The 21,602-nt window shown below is 35.4% G+C and overlaps 1 protein-coding gene across 1 annotated transcript; it reads left to right on the top strand.

Moving 5' to 3' along the window:
• The first annotated feature begins 8,446 nt into the window (after positions 1 to 8,446).
• Positions 8,447 to 20,201, top strand: LOC137402653 (DDB1- and CUL4-associated factor 11-like). Its single transcript, XM_068089161.1, has 5 exons — positions 8,447 to 8,583; positions 10,542 to 10,712; positions 10,977 to 11,121; positions 13,480 to 13,707; positions 18,817 to 20,201. The coding sequence occupies exons 2-5, from the start codon at positions 10,566 to 10,568 to the stop codon at positions 19,869 to 19,871; spliced, it is 1,575 nt and encodes a 524-aa protein (XP_067945262.1). The 5' UTR covers positions 8,447 to 8,583; positions 10,542 to 10,565; the 3' UTR covers positions 19,872 to 20,201.
• The last annotated feature ends 1,401 nt before the right edge of the window (positions 20,202 to 21,602 follow it).

The raw sequence follows: 21,602 nt of genomic DNA, 5'->3' as shown, positions 1-21,602 counted from the left end.
GTCGCTCTGCCCGCGAAAGGGTTAATTATATTTTAGACAATTGTTAGCAGTAGTACATGTTATGTACAATGTACATAAGTTACAATGTAATAACTATTATGAGTATGAAAACTGTCTATAAAAGTCTATAATTAAGTCAGCCAAGAGTTGAGGCAGCACAGTTTATTCACATTATCTGAATAAAGAGATGCCCTCTTCCTACATACAATATTGCCAGCTTTAGAGAATAGCCGCTCACAGGGGACAGTAGTGCCGGTAGTCAGTAGTATTAGTTGTTGTCTGCGACAGCTGGTGATGATTTCTGCACGGTAGGAGGAGAATTAGTTAAAATATATCCTAATGATGATGTGCTGTGGTGGTAAGAAAATTCTTTCTGGCATATACTGCACTTCGCTTTCTTGTTTACGCTTCCAACAACTTATTGAAATGCGCTACCTATAGGGTGGAAGACATTTTTCTGCTTTTGTGTTCCAATAAAGTGTCAATCTTATATTACTAATATTCTGAAGCTGAAATATGATTGTGATTTTTTTGAAAAATGAAAAAAACATGTAAAATTTACTTTTAAAAAAGTTTTTAAAAATAAACAAAAATAAACTGTAAGATACGTATTAAATAATACTGAAATAACTTTTGTTGCTATTGCATAGAAACATGTTCAAACAACTAACAACATGGCTGCTTACAGCTAGATCGGCACGGCGCTTGTGCATTGTATAAAGTATAAACAAGTTTAATGTTAGCGACTCAATGTGTTTTCATAGTTGAGTGCAAAATAATTGTGGTTTAATTTATTGGTAAGAAAGGGTTGCTTGTCATAATATTTATTTGTTAGTAAATTAAATGCTAGTAACCTGCTACGTTAATGTTATGGTACTAAGTAGTACAAAGGAAAGGAACCACATCAAGATCATCATCGCAGTTGCATTTTAATTGAAGATTAATTGGCCCAACTCAGTTAATCGTTTATTTGTATAGACCGCGTTAATCGTTTAATTAACGCGATCATTGTGCAGCTCTAATAAAAACAAACATACTAAATTCTCAGTTTGAATTAGATGAGTTTAGTATCTCATTGAAACTTCTATCAAGCATGAAACATCGATGTCACATATTACAAAGTTTATGCCTCAATTCACCTGTCTTCAATGTGAAAACAATTTGTTTTACAATGATGTGTCAATAAAATTAATTTTTATTCATTATTGCTTAAAAGTATTTTTTACATTTGTACATAACTATTTTTACAGTTTGACATAATGTATTTGTGTTAAAGCTATATCTAACTACTTGAACTATTAATTGTTTATGGTTGTTTATGTTTCAGGTTGTATTCAAAAGGAGAAATATTATTATTGACAGCAAGTATTAGATAGATTCAATGCAGTAGTTCATTGTGATCAATGATATGATGTAGGTAGCTACTTCACACCGGTGCTAAGCTATAAACCCTGGTGAAAAAATCTCTTTAAATTACAAAAAACAACGGTAAAACATAACTGATACTGCAGAAAAATATCTTTACGAACAACAGAATGTTACAAACAACAGAAGGCTTCAAATCTTAAGTGGTGGGCCAAATAGGAAACTTTTGTATTCACGGTGTTATACCATTAAAATTGTACATTTATGCAAATTTCATTTATTAATAAATCGACATATGATTGTTTCAATATACACAAAATTTGAGATACGAGGAAAATTCTGAGCAAATTTTTTGTCATGAGATACAATAGAAATTTGAGATGCGAGCACATGAGAGTTTTCAAGGCGCTTTTTTAAAATGGTCGATTATGCAAAAGGCCAGTTACAACATCCTCGCTTGATCTGTCTCGAAACATCAAAAAAATATTTAAAAAGGCAAGGTAAATGTGAGGTGAAAGCGAGTCTGAATGCGAGGCAAAAGGGCCAAGCCGGAAGATGATAAAAGACGAACACAAAGAAAATTTGAAATAAGTTTAGCGTAAGATTAAAACGCATTTTTAAGTTTATAGTAAGCTAAATCCATTAAATTACATTTTAAGTTTATGCTATATTACAGCGCCACAAAAGAGTAGAGTACCAAACGTGGTGCCGTCAAGTCTCTCTCTCACACTGCTGTTAGCCAATACCATCTGTCTCGAAGGTAAGAATGCCATACAGTACTGTACATCGTGTTACATTTTACAGCAGATCATAACCATTAGTTAGGTATTTGTTACTTTTTGAGCGTAGGTGGTGAATTAAAACAATTAAAACACGTTTTTACATTATGATATCATGCTATTATGTATTTTTCAAAGAGAGAGAAAGGATTAATTTGTAATTTAGTTATTTTATATAAGAAAAATTGATTTCAGTGAACTCGCATCTGAGCTCGATCCTGCAACACATTAAGCTCGTATGTCAGGATATTGCTGTACTTGAGAGATATTTAACCATCCATGCTTGCAGAAAACTTATTAATTATATTTGCTACTGACTTACCAACTCTTACAGTATTTTAGTCTTGAATTACATTACACCCCAAAGAGCTTTTTCTTTTATTCATATGAAGAAGTCACAAAATTAAAATGCTTTAGTGGTTTGATGAATTAATCTGTTTGAGTTTTTATCTATCTACAACTACAAAGAGATGTAGTAAAACTGTTGAGGCTGCTTCATACTTTTCACACCAACTTACTAGGAAAATAGAAGTAAATGATACAACCCATTGTGGTAGCCAATGAGAGAGGTCTATGTATATAGTATGAAAGGTGCCAATACTATCTGTAAAGGTTTTTATAAAATTACAATCTACAATAATTTAAGATAATTCCTATATAAGTATATGATCAGAACTGTAGATGTAACATATAATGTGCAAGTCATTTCATGAAAAAATAGGTATTTTAGTTATACACTTACTTGCACATTCAAGTAAAAATGCTTTCCTAGTATAGAAGTAATGAAGGTTCTGCAGAGCAGTCACAAAAACCTCTATAAATGTCTGCATCCAAAATTCAAATAACAAATTTTATGAGCGAATGATACACCACTGCTTATTTACTAAAGAAGCAAGCACTGAAGCATATTGTTTCAACCCATAAATATACCATATCAAGTCAAACCACAAAACAAACGCACCGATGATAAGGCAAAGACTGGTTCATTTTATATACTTCCTTCATTTTGTGTTGCACTGTACATCATTTCACAAGACATTGTTTCAAATAAGTAATATACTAAGATGCCAACAGCCAATATTGTATGTAAAACTGTTTGTCATACAAATTAGAAAGGCATTAGACTTGAGAAAAAGCTATGAAGACTAGTCTAGGAGAAATTGTCATAACTTCATCTACATCTATGTCTCTAGTCAAAATAAATTGAGCTGCTCGTCGTTCAGTTGGCTTCTGGCATCATAAAAAATTACGAGCTCGGCAAAGAGCTGGGAAAGAGATTGATTAACTGTTATTGTACATAGAAAGTTACTTTGATCTAAGTTACAACAAAGTCATAAGCAAGAAAAGGCAAACAATTTACTTTTAGATTTGTATGCACTATATCTTAGAATTTTTATCGAAGTACCAAATCGGCTAAAAGAAAAATCTGATGTGAAAAAGGCAATTGAACTGATTTTTACTTGTGCAAGATAGGTGCATTTGTTAACATAATAAAAATAGGTGCGCAATGTGCATATTCAAAGGGTATGGGCATATGGTAATGCTTTGCTAAAAAAGGGCAACTGCCAAAAGTCTTTTGCGCAAACAGTCATTAGGTAAGATTTGGTTTGAGTATAAAGTCAAGAGATGCAAAATGCATCTGCTTTCGCAAAATAATAATATCAATGATTCCATAGTTAGTTACAAATGTGCAGTGCATAATATAGCTAATGATTTCTGTCAGAGGTTTGATGAGGATGAAGTGACTGGCAAATAAGGGTAAAGTGGCCGACAATTGGGCTGAGGAAGAAGCCAAGCATGCAAGAGATACAATGGAAGTGTTTTCAACAGCTGTAGTAAAAGATGACATACCCTACAGAATGAAAATATTCGTTGGTTATAAAAATTCGTGATTTTGCGAACAGTCAATTCCGCGAATTATTAAATTCCGCGAATAATTAGTTCTATTATTAATCATAAGGGAGAATAACTACTGCATCAAATTAAAAACTAGCCGCTAGGCATAAATACTAAACGTAGTTGAGTTCCAAAACATTTTTAAAATCATTGCCTGGGCTTTGAGCTAACACCATTGCCAATGCATCACATTTCTTTACAAAATTATTCAAGGTTGTCACAAGATATGCAGAATGACGTCATCGCAAAAATAGCCGCTAGGCAGAAGTACTAAATGTAGCCGAGTTCCAAAACTTCTTTAAAATCATCGCCGGGGCTTCGAGTTTTATTGCCATTGCATCAAACTTTACAAAATTATTCAAGGTTTTCACAAGTTATTCGGCATGGCTTCGTCATCGCAAAAAATCTCTCCTAGTCTTTTTACAATGAAATCAACTCCATCAATCTCTAATACCGATGTTGAGGACGATCATGATTCTGATCTAGACATTATGGTATGTATTTGATTTGCAGTGCAGATACGTTTTTCTATAATTAACTGCATTAGTTAATTCTTTTGTTTAAACTGATCGCTTTCATTAAATACTTCAGCTATCGTTTTTGTAGTTCCTTAACACTTATTAATATTTTTTCTTACATGTGTTCACTGCAGATTGAGAATGAAACATAACCTATTCCGATTACAAAAACTAGAAACAAGTAGTAATATTCATCAAGGCAGGAGTATTGGCAGAGAAGCAACCAGTCAACCTAGACCCCTACATCAACAACAACTCCTTAATATTGCTGCAGCAAACATGATTATATTATATATTTCATTTCATGTATAGATATATTATAATTTATTACAAACTTGAGTGTACAAATAAAATATTTCAAATACAAATAAAATTTTACAAACGATGAACGGAGTAAATATAACAGTTAAGTCTATATGGCGGTTGTCTAGCAATAAAATTAAACTGATACTCTTGATAAGTGAATACTAGCGTGTAATGGTGCTCTCTGACTAGTTATTTTGGTAGTAGCAGCTCTATATTGATGTCACAGTCTTGGGTAGATGTTAAAGGCGATTCTCTCGCTACTACATGGCTGGTAAGGAAGTTATCATCAGAACTCTCCTCGTGGCTTACTATTGCCACTATGTTCTGCCGGTTGGCCAAAAATTTGTGCTCGAAAAGGCGTTTTTGTTCCCTTTTTAAAACAGATATATTCTCCTCATTAGCAGCTGTGGTCACTTCTACCTCAATTTCAAGACCTCCCTGAATGATTTGTGATCTTCTAAGAATGACATCTACCATCCTTGCAGTCATTGTGCTTCCGTGAATGATGAAAAATCTCTCTCTCACACTAAAACAAATAATGAAGCGGTAGGGATGGAAAAAATAAATATTGCGTTTTACCGAAGAACCATAGTAAAATTCAACTAATTTAGTAGATGGTTTTGAAAAAACTCATTACTTACCACGAATTGTTGGTTCATCAAAGGCCTCCAAATCTAGGAATATTCGTGAAGACCTCTGAACGCAGCAAAAAAATTATAGCTTAGCATGATCGACTCGTGGTTGCAAGCTGTGGTGTACATCGTGTTTCGGTGTATGCGCACACCGAAACACGCGGTGTGCGCATGCGTAGGGTTAACTCTGTTTCTAGCTGCAATAGAGTTAACTCTTCATAGAGAGTGACAGTGTTCAGTCGCGAATAAATTAATCCACGAATATGCGTGAAAAGGCAATTTTCGCGAAATTTAACCCCGCAAATAAATTCATCCTGCAGGGTAGTAGTTGGTAACTCATCCAAGATCAGCTGTGAAGCCCAACCTTAGATGGTAGTAAACGAAGTTGTCATGTTTCGAATCCTACCATAGACCACAAATGACAGCAAAGCATGATCTGTAGGTAAAAAAAGATAGTTAGGGCAAAGGTAGGAAAAGAATGAGTAGCAATTGTGAAGGCAGAGTGACAATCAAATATAGTTTGGCAATAAATAGGGGCAGTAGAAAGCAGCAAGGTAGGGGGTTGAGGTACTACAGGTCGTAACATATTTGAGATGAGCAAGCCTTTGGTACATAGTAAAGGAAGTAAGACATGGTTTGCAAAGCCAAATGCGACCATTTAGCAACAAATTGTCCTGGCAATAGTTGCAGAAGAAGTGATGGCAAAATCACTGTTCAATAGAGTTATAGTCAAGCAGGGCAAACAGAACTTGTTCCGACACAAAATAAGTGTATTCAGCAAAAGTGGGCGAGGCAGTCAAATCTAAGCTACTACGTCACCCAAAAAAGATTAAGTCTATGCACATGGCTTGTGAGAGAAGTTATGCCAAATTAAACAAGTATTAGAAAGTGAGCCAAAACAGCGCCTATCATGAGAAAGGTTGGTTCACTTTTAGTAAAGGTTTTGGTACTAAAATGCTAGCCAGAGATGATTTAGCTAAAAGGAGTGACAAAAGAGGAAAAGAAGAACGGAAGAGCTTTGAAAGAGACACCGCTAAGCTGAGAGCCAAGTGTGAGGCACATGTCATGGATTTGGAAAATGATGATGTATTTAGGGAGGCTATCGAGCAATTAGCTCGTTTGAGTAGGATTGCTGAGAGTGTACTTTCACTCTTATAAGAGCAAGCTGGTTACACAAGCTTCGAGTCAATGCCAACAACTATGATTGTCACAACACCTTTCACGGTACCCCATCCATCAGATAATTTTCGTGCCAGCACACCCTAGTGAAAGCAAGATGAAAACAGAAGAGCCAACAGTCACAGTTGTGGAGTCACCATATTGACAACATTTTCGTAGTGGTAGAAATTAGCCAAATAATAGCTGAGAGATGGAATTGCAGTAAGTTTTTGGAAGATGACCATTTTCAATTATACAGTTAGTTGAGATTCCTGTCAGATCTTTTATTGGTCAAAAAGGGTATGTTGTATGCTTAGTGTTGCTTAGTCCAGGTTATCTTGATATCTAAGAACACTGCAGTTGCAAAATATTATTGAAGTTATAGATGTCACAAGGATCAGGGCAGAGATGGCATATACATGCAGAGAAGAAATATAGGTGTTCTTTCTTTCACAGCCTAAAACAAGTAGGTTTTATCTCATTATACAACAGCTTCAAATGATATTTGACCAAGCATATAGACTAGCATCACACAAAACTGCTAGAAAATGAGGGTGCGAAACATCTGCATCAGATGCCTGTGCAAAAGTGATTAATATAGTTATATCGCTTAGCGACAGTGAACATGAACAACCATTTGTTGATAAGAATATTGTGGACAAATTTAAGCTTGATGGTGCCAAGACAAAATGGTTGTGATTATAGTAATTGAGAATCACTGTGTTGGTTCACAACTGGGCTAAAATGTTTGACTATACACAAATCTGATACGAAAGAAAATAAAATTTAAAGATTGAGCAGTATTCTTAAAACAGCAAGTATTAGTCTAGAGTTGGACATGTCTGAATACTCAATAGGAGCATCACACGCAGAGTACAAAAACTTGTTAAGAGTGGAAACTGCAGCATTATGAGTAATTACAAAATAAAAACATGAATCTGTACCAAACGAGATCAGATATAAACATGATACTGCAAATGAAAACATAATTGAACGGATCGATTAGAGCCAAGTAGGCCTACTAAAAAATAACATAAAATCTGAGCCGACGCTCGGTGCAAACACGAAATGTATCATCCGGGCATCATGTTGTACGGAGTGACTATTATTTCTGTTTTTAAACCAAACAGAGAATTACAACTCTTGAATTTAGTTTTAGCCGAATTCGGTATTCTATGTAAAATTGGCTAAAACGCTGCAACAAATGCATGTTATAACGAGTTCGAGAATACTCCTTCCTTAAAATGGTCATTAAGTACTTATGTATTAGCTCTATGTGATCAATAGCAACGTGCAAGCTTTATGTAATCACTTCTAATGTGCTAGCTTTATAACTTGAACACTGCTGATATGCCAGCTTTATTATGCATTAGCAACATTACTAGTACACGTATATAACTCAGCTGTGTTTACCATTTTTATCGGTTTTAGGAAATACAAGCACAATGATAAACATAACATGCATGGGACACAGAAAAAAAACGTTTTGATTTTTTGTCTCAGTAGGCGTTATGTATTTTTCCTTTGTAAAACCAGTTCCGTGGTTGGGACAGCCCCGAGTGAAGCTGGTCGATGTTGCGGCAAAAGGATATTACATCTCCGACTTTTCGCTGAAGAGTGAGCGTCATAGACATAAAATTAACGTCATGGACATAAAACTAGGAAGTATTTTATAAATTAGGATTATAAACGTACATGCACGCTTGAAATGCACGATTTAGATCTATGGACACTAGAGACACTTATATAACTGGCTATAATTATTGTTCATTCTATTTTTGTAGGCTCGGATGGCTAGATAGTTTCCAAGACGGTCATTTATGCTGTCCGCATACGGGTAGCATAGAGTTTGCAGATCTGTATTCGTGGCCAGAGAGATTTTCGTTACTTTTTAATAACATTCTTTAAATTAATGTGCAGCCTAACACCGTAAGTTTTGCTCACATGGTCTAGAATTGCTAATCTGTTTTAGAAGAAGGGTCATGCGTTGAATGATGTTAGGCCATTAAAAACATGCTTTTCGTTTGTAATCGTCTAAAGGTGTTATTTGAAACCTAACATCTCACGCTTATTGAAATGTTATTTGCTCACTATTGATTGTAATACACTACATTGCTCAATGGCGTTATGGTTGAATTGAAGTTTTTCGTGTGCGTGCTTTTTAAAATAAACATATTTGAATACTTCTCTCATTTGCTTTTATATCATGCGTTTCTATTAGTTGATGTTTTGCAAGAAATCTGCACATCTATCCTTTAATATCTATCAAAAGATAGCAATTTCTTCTCATGTTAAATCTGATTGGAACATTACGACAAAGATTAATATCACAAGCTGGCAACCAATGTGAAGTCTAATATGAAAATTATGAACTAGGCTCAAAAATTGTTTTCAGTGTTGCACATATTTGCAGGTAATGTTGCGATATGTATTTGATCCTGCAGGTTAGAAAAGTTCAGTCAGTTATAACGTTTGGTGCTATAATATGTAAGTTAGTAACGAGATAACAAAGAGAATTCTGCTTGAGATCTTTGTCCACAAAGCTTGCAGAATGCAAAAGTTATTTAAAGTTACACTACAAGATTTTCTGTAAGATTCTAAAATGATTAAATTACAACCAGTTTTAACCATTAACTATATAGTTATAGTTTATAACTATATAGTTTTAACTCTAAAATATATAGTTAAAACTATATCACTACATAGTTTTAAATTATATAGCTTTAACTATAGTTTAGCTTATATAGGGCCTATATAAACTAAAAACTATAGTTTAGTTTATATATATGTATAAACTAAACTATAGTTTATATATATATATATGTAAACTAAACTATTGATTATAAACTGGGCATGGTGGTTGTCTGTAAACAGTTCACAAATCATCTACATGCGCAAGTTAAAAAAGTCTTTAAACACAGCAGACTAAGCACGTCTTTCAATAATGAAAGCTAGACATGCTTTCAAATACTACAAACGAATCATGTCTCTAAATACTCTGAAAAAAATGTGTGTAAGCTTTCATAAACCAAGATGTCTTTGAACACTGCAAGCGGAACATGTTTCTAAATGGGCTGCTACAAATTAATACATGTCTCAAACTTGTCTTGTCATCATTGTTGTCAACGATGATGACACGTAAACAAACTTGAGATGTCTCGACATGACAACCAGATTATTTATAATTGGAGTAATCTTCATTTTGCCAAATTCATGTGAATGTTCTCGATTTATTTTCATTCTTCAGTTTTACTTTGCATATTCAGTTTTAACTAGAGAATTCTAGACTATTGAGATTAGGGAGAGACCTAGAGATTATATTATAGTGAAAACATTTTGTACATTTGTTCTAAATTTATTTAAAAAAATAATAAATACCATTTTTCAAGTCAGCCACCAACAAGGCTTTATACACAACAAGATACTTAATAAGTGTTTTACTTCAAGAGAATTTTAGCAATCTGCTATTAAGTTCCTAATTTTGAAATTTCATGATGGCGAGGTAATCATGTTTTGCTCGGTTTAAATCTCTAATGCAGCTTTGCTCAAATTAGCACTTGTATTTCTTCAGAGTGCTTAGAAACCAGTTAATATCTGTGGAAGCTCTCCGATTATACGAGTCCCGATTATTTAGTTCATGTCATGTGACGTCTGCTTTCTGTCTACAGCTGTTTTGTATTTTCATCAGTGGCTTAGATGAATAATGCATGTTAATTTGGATGGTTCAGTTCTATTTTGGCTGGATCAGTTAGATTGGATGATGAAACTCCGAGTTAGTATGCTAATGGTGTGTCATCAAGAGATATCCTCACATACTCATTATTCAGCACTTCACATCAGCAAACTAATCTGTTTAACGTGAATAGCCCAGAACAATGTTATTGCAGGTAACTAACTAGTAACTAGTAGAAATGTCGCAGTCGAGCACATCAGGTGACGAGGAGTTAGATTCAACGCTGTCTACTTCAGATGAAGCAGAAGTAATGGATGATGATTTGAATTCTAGTGTCATGAATGTTCTTCGTTATCTACTCCACGGAACTCAAAATGTTATTGGGGTAAAAGAAATACCAAATGAATGTTTGACTTTCTATTTATTATCACAGACATAGATCTGTACAGAGAGCATAATAGCAATGAATAGTTAGATCACCGGATTGCCTGAATGATTTCTGTACCCAGCTGCTTTTTTATACACCAGCTGCTGTTTATACTGCTCTAATCCTCAGTTTCTGAATAATAGTATGCTGCTGTTGTATAGCCTTCATGTGCATAGAGGCCATCTGCAACTCACTTCTTCAGCTTAATTTGCTGTGAATTAGATTCGAACACGTACAGACTGTGATATTGAGAGCTCGGATGACAGCGACGATGACTCGACCTACAACACATGGGGTATCCGATCAAGGTGGCACTCCCGCTTGCCTAAAGCTCCTGAAAAGCCTGACACATCTGTCATAGATAAAAGTAGGTTTGCTATTGTTTGAATGTGGTTGTTTCGGCTCACTTTCTCGTCGCTTTTTCCTTACTTCTCTCTTTTAATTGTCTGCTGTGAATCAAAAATATTTGTATAAATGCAAATCAATGTATTCTCATTTGTTTTTTTTATATTTTCATAACTTTTTTGCATGTTTTATTGAACTGGCCATTATAGATAGTGACCATCCTATTTTTCAAAAAGAGTCATTAATTTATTTTCCATTGGTTCAATTTATATTTGAAATAGTCTTGTCAAGACATGTGAGAGGTAATTGATCTTATAGAACCCATTGTAAACTTTTTAATTGTTTTACAAATATTAGAAAGTTCTGGTATTTACACAGCTCCTGCTAGACTTTTATAGAATCTGTTTTTACCTATCAGGTGAATTGTCTTAGAAATAGGATTGAGCGGAAGATGACAATGCAGACCTTTAACATATCGCTAAGGTCCTCAGCTTGGCTGATAATGTTAAGATCATGTATGTTTATGCATGAAAGTTTCTTCTGCAACATCTCACTAACAATTTGTACCCACATGTTTAACACGCTGAAGACTTATTTCTTGTTTTTGTACATACCTATATAACGCGTTGGAAATTTATTACTCACATTTGTACACATAGGTATAATACGCTAAAGACGTTGCATACTCATATGCAACTGCTCATTCTTGGCTTTTAGCCTAGTTCCTGAAGGTAGACTCAATAGATGGTTTTAGTTTATGCTTGCTAATATTCATAGGTTCTAAAAATGGACTCGATTGATGGTTGTAGTTTATGGTGGCTAATATTCATAGGTTCTGAAAATGGACTCAAAAGGATGGTTTTAGTTTATGGTTGCTAATATTCATAGGTCCTGAAGATTGACTCGAAGGATGGCTTTAGTTTATAGTTGCTAATATTCATAGGTCATGAAAATGGACTCAAAGGATGGTTTTTTATCTATGTTTGCTAATATTCATAGGTCCTGAAGATGGACTCGAGGGAGGGTTTTAGTTTATGGTTGCTAATATTCATAGGTCCTGAAAATGGACTCAAAGGATGGTTTTAATTTATGGTTGCTACTATTCATAGGTTCTGAAAATGGACTCAATTGATGGTTTTAGTTTATGGTTGCTAATATTCATAGGTCTTGAAAATGGACTCAAAGGATGGGTTTAGTTTATGGTTGCTAATATTCATAGTTTCTGAAGATGGACTCAAAAGATTGTTTTAGTTTATGGTTGCTAATATTCATAGCTCCTGAAGATGGACTCAAGGGCTGGTTTTAGTTTATGCTTCATAATATTCATAGGTCTTGAAGGCGGACTCAAGGGCTGGTTTTCCTTGCTAGTCAGAAACTGTCTTGCTACACCAGTTCTCAGGGGTTAAGTGCCATAAGAGATCTTTATGTAAATGGTTTTCTACATGTATTTGCATGTAAAAAACCATTTATGTATTGTGGGTTTGGGAGGTTGGGCCAAAATAATCAAGCTAGTTTTATATGTATTCAATTGTGCTCAGAATCCTTGATTCGCCGTTTCCCTTGTGGTTGATACGGCAGTAACGTTTTATTACTCAGGGTATAAGAACTGTGTCAATGCTATGACTGTGTTAGGCTCATTATTTCTGTACCAAATAACGAAACACTCAATTTTCAAGAAACGCTGTTGAAGTCTCTCTTCTAATGTTTGGTAGCTTTACTTGTGATATAACTTGTTAAAAGGCTTGTACCTTTAGTTGACATAAGTGGCATTGTAGGTCTGTGTTTTCCGTCTGCGTACCATAATTTTAGCGACGTGACCAAATACCATATTGATTACTGGGGATTGTTTGCTCTTCAATAGCTAATAACCGTTAATAACTATAACTTTGTTAGTGACTTTGGCGAGAACTGTGGAAAGGTATCAATGGAGATCTAATTCAATATTTAATGCACTCAAAAGGTTGACTAAAATCTATTCTATCAATAGTCGAAATTCTCCTCTCCGAGTTATAGACACTGGCTTCATAGAACAACTGTGGTAATCATGGTTTCATTGCTGTTTGCATTGGATGAAATATGGTCAATAGCAAGAACCACATGCATTGACTGAAATTGTTTAGGCAAATGTTTTGACCAAAAGGTGTCCTTGTTTTTATTGCTGAGTTTCTACCATATTAAGAAGTCTTGTAATCATGATACAACGTGGTATGTTTAATGTAAGTTTATTGAAATGTGTTCTGTATGTCCATCCGTCTGCTCGAAATCCACTTGCTTATGTTTAACCGTCAATCTATGTTGCCTGAATCTCGCTGGAGTTATCCAATCTGCACGAATTAAACATGGCTGGTGAGAGATCATATTGTATCGACATTTTTTCTAGGTGATTTCAAACAGCAGACGCTGTATGAGGCGGGAGAGTTGAATCCGCTTAAAAAGCATCTGCCCAATTTTTCATCAGTGCCAGGCATGCTCTGCATGAGAGAGATTGGCTGTCTAAGCAATCAGACAAACACCAGTCTGGGTCAACGAGCTGCCACAGCTCTTTCATTTCTTCCTACTACATATCGTCCAGCCAGACTACTCAAGGCTAATGAAAAGTTTTTCTGCGGTTAGTATTGTTTGTATGTGACTCTTTCTGTATTAATTTTCATGCATTCAAACCTGTACTTATGAATGTCTTTAATAATGAATTCATCCAACATCTGGCTTACCCGCTGCCGAGCTTACACTTTTGTTGGCTCGCCTTAGCAAATAACAACAAAACATCTTTTTATTGCTTAATAGTTGAATGCCTGGCGTTGCACTGGTAGTAAAAAGTGTTTTTGCCCAGAAAATATATTTTTAATCAGCAACATCTACAACATTTACCATTGTAACTTTTACATAAAGGCATTAGTTTATTTCAAATATTTGAAAACTTTGAGGAACTGATAAAACAGATTGTTGAAAAGCATTTCTTACTTATGCTTCACATTTGCTCAAGATGATAAACAGCTTACAAAGAGTGGCTGATAATGTAGTTGCCATTGGCTTAGTTTTTTTACCCAATGAATTTGAGTAACCTAAGCTAGTAACTTGAACTAATATTTTAATTTTTACTATAAGAAGAGCTATGCCCATCCTTCCATCTGTCTGAAGCTAGCTAAGAGTGTTGAGGAAAAAGATTGCATCTTTCCGTAGTCAAACCCGTACATTTAAATGCACGGCTGTGAAACTGAGCATGCTACCACTAAACCATGCAGCCACCTTGCCACACTATGGAATATTTGTGCTTATCATCATTACACATAATGTTATCTCACGACGCATTGGACTGCAAGCCATGCACTGGACTGCAAGCCTGTTAGTAGTAACCAACAGTGTTTGCACAGTTAAGGTATTTTAACCAATCGCTATTAACTAGACATATGACAAACAAACATTGCAATGTGTATATATATATATGACTAGTACTCTGGCAGTCTCTGAGGGATCATCATGTGTAATAAGTATGTGCACACTTATTCCATGATTCTGCAAAGTGGTCTTGTGTGCATTAGACAGTGTCTCTAGCTGCAGAGTATCCGAGTTCAATATTGTAGGATGAATTTTTTTTAACTTTTGAGTTTGGCTTTGGGCTTATGAACGGACACGGCTCTTATTATAGTGAAGACTAGCCGTGCCACCCGGCGTTGCCCGGGTAATAAAAAAATATTTGGACAGAAAATTGATTTTTATTTAACATATAACAACATGTGCCATTCTAACTTTCAAACTACATATCATGAAAGAAGTGTTTTGTGTAGTTGAAATAAATTAAAAGAAAATAAAAACAACTGTAAAGCTTTTCAAACTTCGTCAAACAACTGTAACTAAAAGTTTTGTGCAGGACAACTAAATTAAAAATAAATAAAACAACTAAAGGTTTCCAAACCTTTAGTAAATTTAAAATTTCATATTTTCAGCAATTTATATCTTTTAAGCCTGGTTTCCATATGACAACGCAATGATCGCGCGCGGCCCAGTGATCGTGCGCAATGCATTTCTTGGGCCGCGAGGCAGTGTTTCCATATCGCGCGTAAGCTCCATGCTTGCATTGGACAGGGTGGATATTTTCCTTACTTTTTCGTAGGAGAGACATATTTCTTCGGAAAAACTGACCTCCGTTGCGAAATTACGCTGCCATATAAAAATCAGGCTTACTCTTTCGTACAGGAGACCGATTTCTTCGGAACAAAGCCTTTCGCTGGAATTGTGGGATAGGTTGAAAAGGTCTAGCGGTGTATTGTGGGATACATAATCGCACGCACCCATCGCAAGGATCCATTCTGTTGGATACTTGCGATCAGCGTACGCACGTCGCGCGACCGTCGTACGTTGACGTTTCCATATCACAACTGGCCTACGCACGACGTCGTGCGCCTTGTTGCGCGCCTTGCGCTGTCATATGGAAACCAGGCTTTAATAACGTACAGTGGATCCTCAGTTCTCAAACATAATTCGTTCCAGAAGGTTGTTCGAGATCTGAAACAGTTTTTCTCATTAGACTGAATGTAAGTAAATTTTAATCCATTCTAAGGCGAGAAAACAACTTCAGTAAAGTATTTTACATTTCACACCATAAACTGTACTGCATACTATAAATAAAAACGGATAGATATAGATCGTGTTTAATTTTAATTAAAGATTTTCTATTTATTAAGATGGAAAAAGAAAATAAAAGTAAACATTTCGTATGTTTTGCTCTTAAAACATCGTAAATATTAAAGGTTAATATACAATGACAGAAATTGCAGAAATTTATGATGAAACAGCAAAAAAATGCAACAGATCAGTTACATCAAAAATCGTAGGAAAAAGAGAATATAAACAGCGATGGCACATTTACTTCACATCTTTGAAGGAGAATCCTCTTCCAAAACAATTTAGGGTAGCTCGACTGGAGGGGTTATCTCCCTAGCAAATCTCTTCGTTGAAGGAGACGCCGTCCAAGATGGTTCTTCCCTTTTTGTAAAGAATTTATTAAGCATAAATTGCTTCTCCGTTTGTTAACGAATGTTTCCATGTTGTTTCCAGAGCTGTTCCAATTTCAATGCACATGCTCCGGTTTGCTCCGAATTTATGTCCGAGATCCGAAACGAGCAAATCTCAAAATCTTTGCTTGAAAACCGAGTTGGTCGAGAACCGAAGTGTCCAAGACCCGAAGTTCCACTGTATATAATCGGTACACAAATCGGCAAATTTTAAGTTCAAGATAAATTATTGTCGATATCGTGGGGCTGAATAAATTAAGCCCTAAAAACGAAGAACCATCACGTTGCATATACTTAGGTTCAAAAATATTTCTGAACAGAGGCATCGTAACTCGTGGACACAAGGCTAAAATAATTAGCGTGTGCATGGTCTATAGGGTATATGAAAACAGTTTTGGTCACTATGCCGTTCTAGTTCAGTGGTAGAGCGTCCGAATAAGAAACTTGGTGATGTGCTCGTGGTAATTGTAGTGAGTTCAAACCCATCAGAATGCAAAATTTAATTTCCAAGATTTTATTAGCTATAGCTGGAGGGACACACATACACACATAGTTTGAAAAATATATATACCTATATAGATTGAATTACATGTATTTATTTAATCTCTTACATATAATCTAGTTTTTACACGGTTTTGTATAATACACTAGCAGTATTTATCAAGGGGTTGTAGGTTTATATAATACACTAGCAGTATTCATCAAGGAGTTGTAGGTTTATATAATACACTAGCAGTATTTATCAATGGGTTGTAGGTTTATATAATACACTAGCAGTATTTATCAAGGGGTTGTAGGTTTATATAATACACTGACAGTATTTATCAAGGGGTTGTAGGTTTATATAATACACTGACAGTATTTATCAAGGGGTTGTAGGTTTATATAATACACTAGCAGTATTTATCAAGGAGTCATTTAAGCTGATATAATACCTCTATATACTTTGTACGTAGAGGTTCAACTATGTTGACTCTGGTATATTTTGTACGTATAGGCTCAACTGTATTGACTCTGGTATATTTTGTACGTAGAGGCTCAACTGTATTGACTCTGGTATATTTTGTATGTAGAGGTTTGACTGTATTGACTCTGATATAGTTTGTCCCATGACCAAACACGAGTGAAGCGATTGTTTGGGAGATTTATGATAAATGCATATGCGCGCACAACTCCCGAAAAATTATCCGTCAACGGCCGTTATTAAACCCTTGTACCGAAATCCCATCAAAAAATTTAACTTTTTTTGTGGAGAGTCGTTTAAGTATAATAATGATACAAAACACATATAAACCTATTTAAATATGTTACCAAGCTAAGACCGGCCAACGAAACGCCAATAAGGCCGTGCGACAGAGAGTACAAACATTAAGTCGGCATTTCACGAGAAAAACGTGCACATTTCACCAGTCAGTGGCATTGTCCAATTGCTGAAGGTTTCTGTAATTAACGTAGAAGTACTTAAAAGTAATCCGTTTTTTTTGCTGATTCTATCGGACTCTGACATTTTGGACACTTATAATGAGTACTTTGGTATTCCAACTGATGTCCAAAGCAGTGAAAGTAAAGGAAATGATGATGATATTTTTCTAACGATTCTTATGAGATTATTACAATATTTAATTGTAAGAATAATTATTTGATTTTATAAGATGATTATAAGATTTAGTTATAAGAATAATCATTCGAATTTACAAGATCAAAGTATATAGTGACCGATGGTGTGCAATATGTTAAAATCTAAATAACAGCTAAAATCTGTTTAGATTTTTAAATTCAGCATAATTTTTTTTTAGATATAAATACAGAAATCTACATAAATATCACAACTTCTTGATATTGGTTGCTATGAACAATGATATACAGCCCCCCAGCCTGTGTATATTACACAGCAGTTTGCCATTTTACTTCTAATATTGCATTTATTGCAGGGGAGAGATATAAACATATCTTTTCCTTTCATTATTGCTGTTTGTTATACATAATAACACCCAGTACAATGCAGCTACTATTGCAGTTCTCCTATTGCACTGCAGTGCCATTTGACAGCTAATATTGCATTTCTCAACCAGCAGTACTATTTCTTTTTCCATTATCACTTAATTCATGGGCTGTATGACAGGAGAATTTCTAGTATGTAGAGGTTTGACTGTATTGACTCTAGTATTCTTTGTACGTAGAGGTTTGACTGTATTGAATCTAGTATACTTTGTATGTAGAGGTTTGACTGTATTGACTCTAGTATTCTTTGTATGTAGAGGTTTGACTGTATTTACTCTAGTATACTTTGTATGTAGAGGTTTGACCGTATTGACTCTAGTATACTTTGTATGTAGAGGTTTGGCTTTATTGACTGGTATATTTTGTATGTAGAGGTTTGACTGTATTGACTCTAGTATACTTTGTATGTAGAGGTTTGACTGTATTGACTCTAGTATTCTTTGTATGTAGAGGTTTGACTGTATTGACTCTACTATACTTTGTATGTAGAGGTTTGACTGTATTGACTCTAGTATTCTTTGTATGTAGAGGTTTGACTGTATTGACTCTAGTATTCTTTTAGTAGTTACTATTTATAGGCACTTGTAATATTTCTCAGTTCACCCTCATCTCATTAGATTCTTGTGCAGCGTGTTGTACTTTGTTGATCAGATGTTCTCTGTGTAGGTTAGTCAATTGTCAGACCTGAAACTGTATGTTGGTAGGGGTATACAACAAGCAGGGAGACTTGTTTATGTCTGCCTGTCAGGACTGTCGTATCAGAATATTTGACACGAGCAACAACTCATGGGCAAAGGTAAAAAGGATAGATTGCAAGGATGTTGGCTGGAGCGTTTTAGATGTGGACTTCAGCCATGGCGGTAATCATTTGGTCTATGCAAGCTGGTCTGAGTACCTTCACATCTGCAATATTCGAGGGGAACAAGAAACGCATAATGCATTGTATCTGGATGCTGATACGCGCCAGAGGACTGGTGTTTTCTCCGTCCGCTTTAATGCTGATGATTCGGAACTGGTCGCTGGCACCAATGGAGGTTATATTTATATATTCAGCAGAGAACTGCATAAGAGAACAATGAAAATTGACGCCCATGACGATGACCTTAGTTCCGTATGTTTCGCTGACGATAGTGGCAATATACTTTATAGCGGAGGTGAGGATGCAGTTGTTAAAGTTTGGGATCGTCGATGTCTCCGTGAGGTAGCACCGGTGCCAGTCGGTCAGCTGTCTGGTCACCATGATTCTATCACACACATTGACAGCAGGGGCGATGGCCGTTACTTGATTACCAATTCAAAAGATCAATCGATCAAGCTGTGGGATATCAGAAAATTTGCGACTAGTGAAGGTATCGAAGCTACGAAACACGCGGTGTCTAAGCAAGACTGGGACTACAGGTGGCAGCCGTATGTTGGAAAAGTGATAAAGGAGAAGCTAGCGGGCGACTGCTCTTTGATGACTTACTACGGTCACAGCGTAATGAGGACATTGATACGCTGCCGTTTCTCTCCGTCATTTACGACTGGTCAACGTTACATATATAGTGGTGACGGCATGGGTCGAGTCATCATATATGATGCGCTATCAGGGAAAATCATTCGATCTCTCAAGGGTTATATGGATGATGGTCATAGGATAGGGCATGAACCAGATGTGATACGAGACGTGTCCTGGCACCCGTATGATAACACCATCATCAGTTCAGGCTGGGATTGCTCAGTCTACAAATGGGAGCGTCATATTACTGAAGACCTTTAAACATCTTTGCACTTGAGCATGTTGATAAGCATCGATGATCTCTTATGTTGCTACAGTATGTCTACATGCTGGTGTAATCATCTCGCAGCTGTCACGTGTTCTATTTAACTCTCTTATAACTTGTTACATTTTCACGGCTGAGTGTTTGCTTGTTTGCAATTCTCAAAATTTGTGCAGAATATTTCTTATCAGATTATTTTTATTGGCCCACACTAATCCTGTGCCGAAACTACTGTTAGCAAATATGTTAATGAAGTGCCTCTACTTCACTGTGATTAAAAATTCTGGGTGGCATTTGTGTCGACACTGGTCACAATATATGACTTAAGATGAAAACTAGTGCTATTATATGCTTAATTTTGCTGTTCAGGGCTTCAGCAGGAGCAGGTGGGTGTAATAACAGCTAGCTCTAGGTAAATAGATATTAGTGACACATTCAGCTTGGTTTATGGAAGTCATCATGCGTAGTATTATGTCAGCGAAACACAGGTGAGCTCATAGCAGTTGGTAACAACGTTATGAAGGTGGGTTATTTTGGTCATTATTACACCAGCTAGTTGGTGACAATTAGCTACAAGTGAGTTGTCATGGTTTGTAACAACGCCAGCTAGGTGTAGGTATTGACCATGGTCAGGGTCAATAACAGGTGAGTTACTATAATTATCAGTATCAAATCATTAAACACTGGTTATCTGTTACATATTATTGCGCCTAAACAACTGCTAGGTAGCATGTTTGAGCTGCTGTAGAATTTTGTAAATGTGTTTCTATTAACAATGAGCAGTAATATCTGTTCGATATTTTATTTTCCCTCATAACTCTCACAGTTATACACGTGTATACCCAGATATCTGTGAGTGTAATCAATGATATACAGCCCCCCAATGATATACAGTGTAATCAATGGGGGGGGGGCCTGTATATCACTGGTGTAATTGTTAATTCAGCGCAAGCCCAGTTGCTTGTCATAACTTTGGCTAATTCATATTAATTCAAGATCTTTTGCAAAACCTTAATTCTAGCAATATTGTTCAACACATAGTTTTATGCAAAAAAATTTAATTGATTTTAATGTGATATATAATAAACATAATTCTTTTAGATTTTGTAAATTAATCTATCAGATTATTGTATCAAAAGTTAAAACCTTGCTTTGTTAGATACTGAACTTAGTGATCATGTTGCATTGTTACATTGTTGCATACTTGTTTTATCTAAATATATGAATCACCAAGTTTGTTTGTGTGTATTTCGGTATGTCCAGCTATAGCTATTAAAATCTAGTTATTAAATATCCGTTTCATGCTGGATTTGAAATCACGGAGATTGCAAGTTTCAAACCACGTATTTAACCACTGACCTATGCAGTCCTTACCATTTTACTGCTCTTATCATATATCGTAGACCATATGCACACTCTAAATGGACAATTGTATTATCTCGAGTAGGAGTTGTCTCTACATTTTCTCTCCATTCGATCAGATAAAGTACCAGACCAAATAAAGTACCAGTACAGTTTGATATCAAACTTACATTTGTACCAAAGTTTTGATGGGTAGCTTCTGCTGGAACAGTAACCTTTTTTATACACATTTTTAAGCACAAATTGTTATTATTTCTCAGTTCATATTAATTGTATCATTACCAAATCATGTTTCACTGTACTCATAGCAAAACAAACTTAATTTAGCTATTACTTGCTAATTATTTCACATTTACATTTGAAAACTT

This window comes from Watersipora subatra, chromosome 1 (genome assembly GCF_963576615.1).
Source record: "Watersipora subatra chromosome 1, tzWatSuba1.1, whole genome shotgun sequence".
Lineage (NCBI taxonomy): Eukaryota > Metazoa > Bryozoa > Gymnolaemata > Cheilostomatida > Watersiporidae > Watersipora > Watersipora subatra.
This window is presented reverse-complemented; position numbering and strand designations above follow the sequence as displayed.

Coding starts and splice junctions, on each gene's coding strand:
- LOC137402653 (XM_068089161.1), top strand. CDS start 10,566: ATGTCGCAGTCGAGCACATCAGGTGACGAGGAGTTAGATTCAACGCTG. Junction 10,713..10,976: donor GAACTCAAAATGTTATTGGG/GTAAAAGAAATA, acceptor GCTGTGAATTAG/ATTCGAACACGTACAGACTG. Junction 13,708..18,816: donor TAATGAAAAGTTTTTCTGCG/GTTAGTATTGTT, acceptor GTATGTTGGTAG/GGGTATACAACAAGCAGGGA.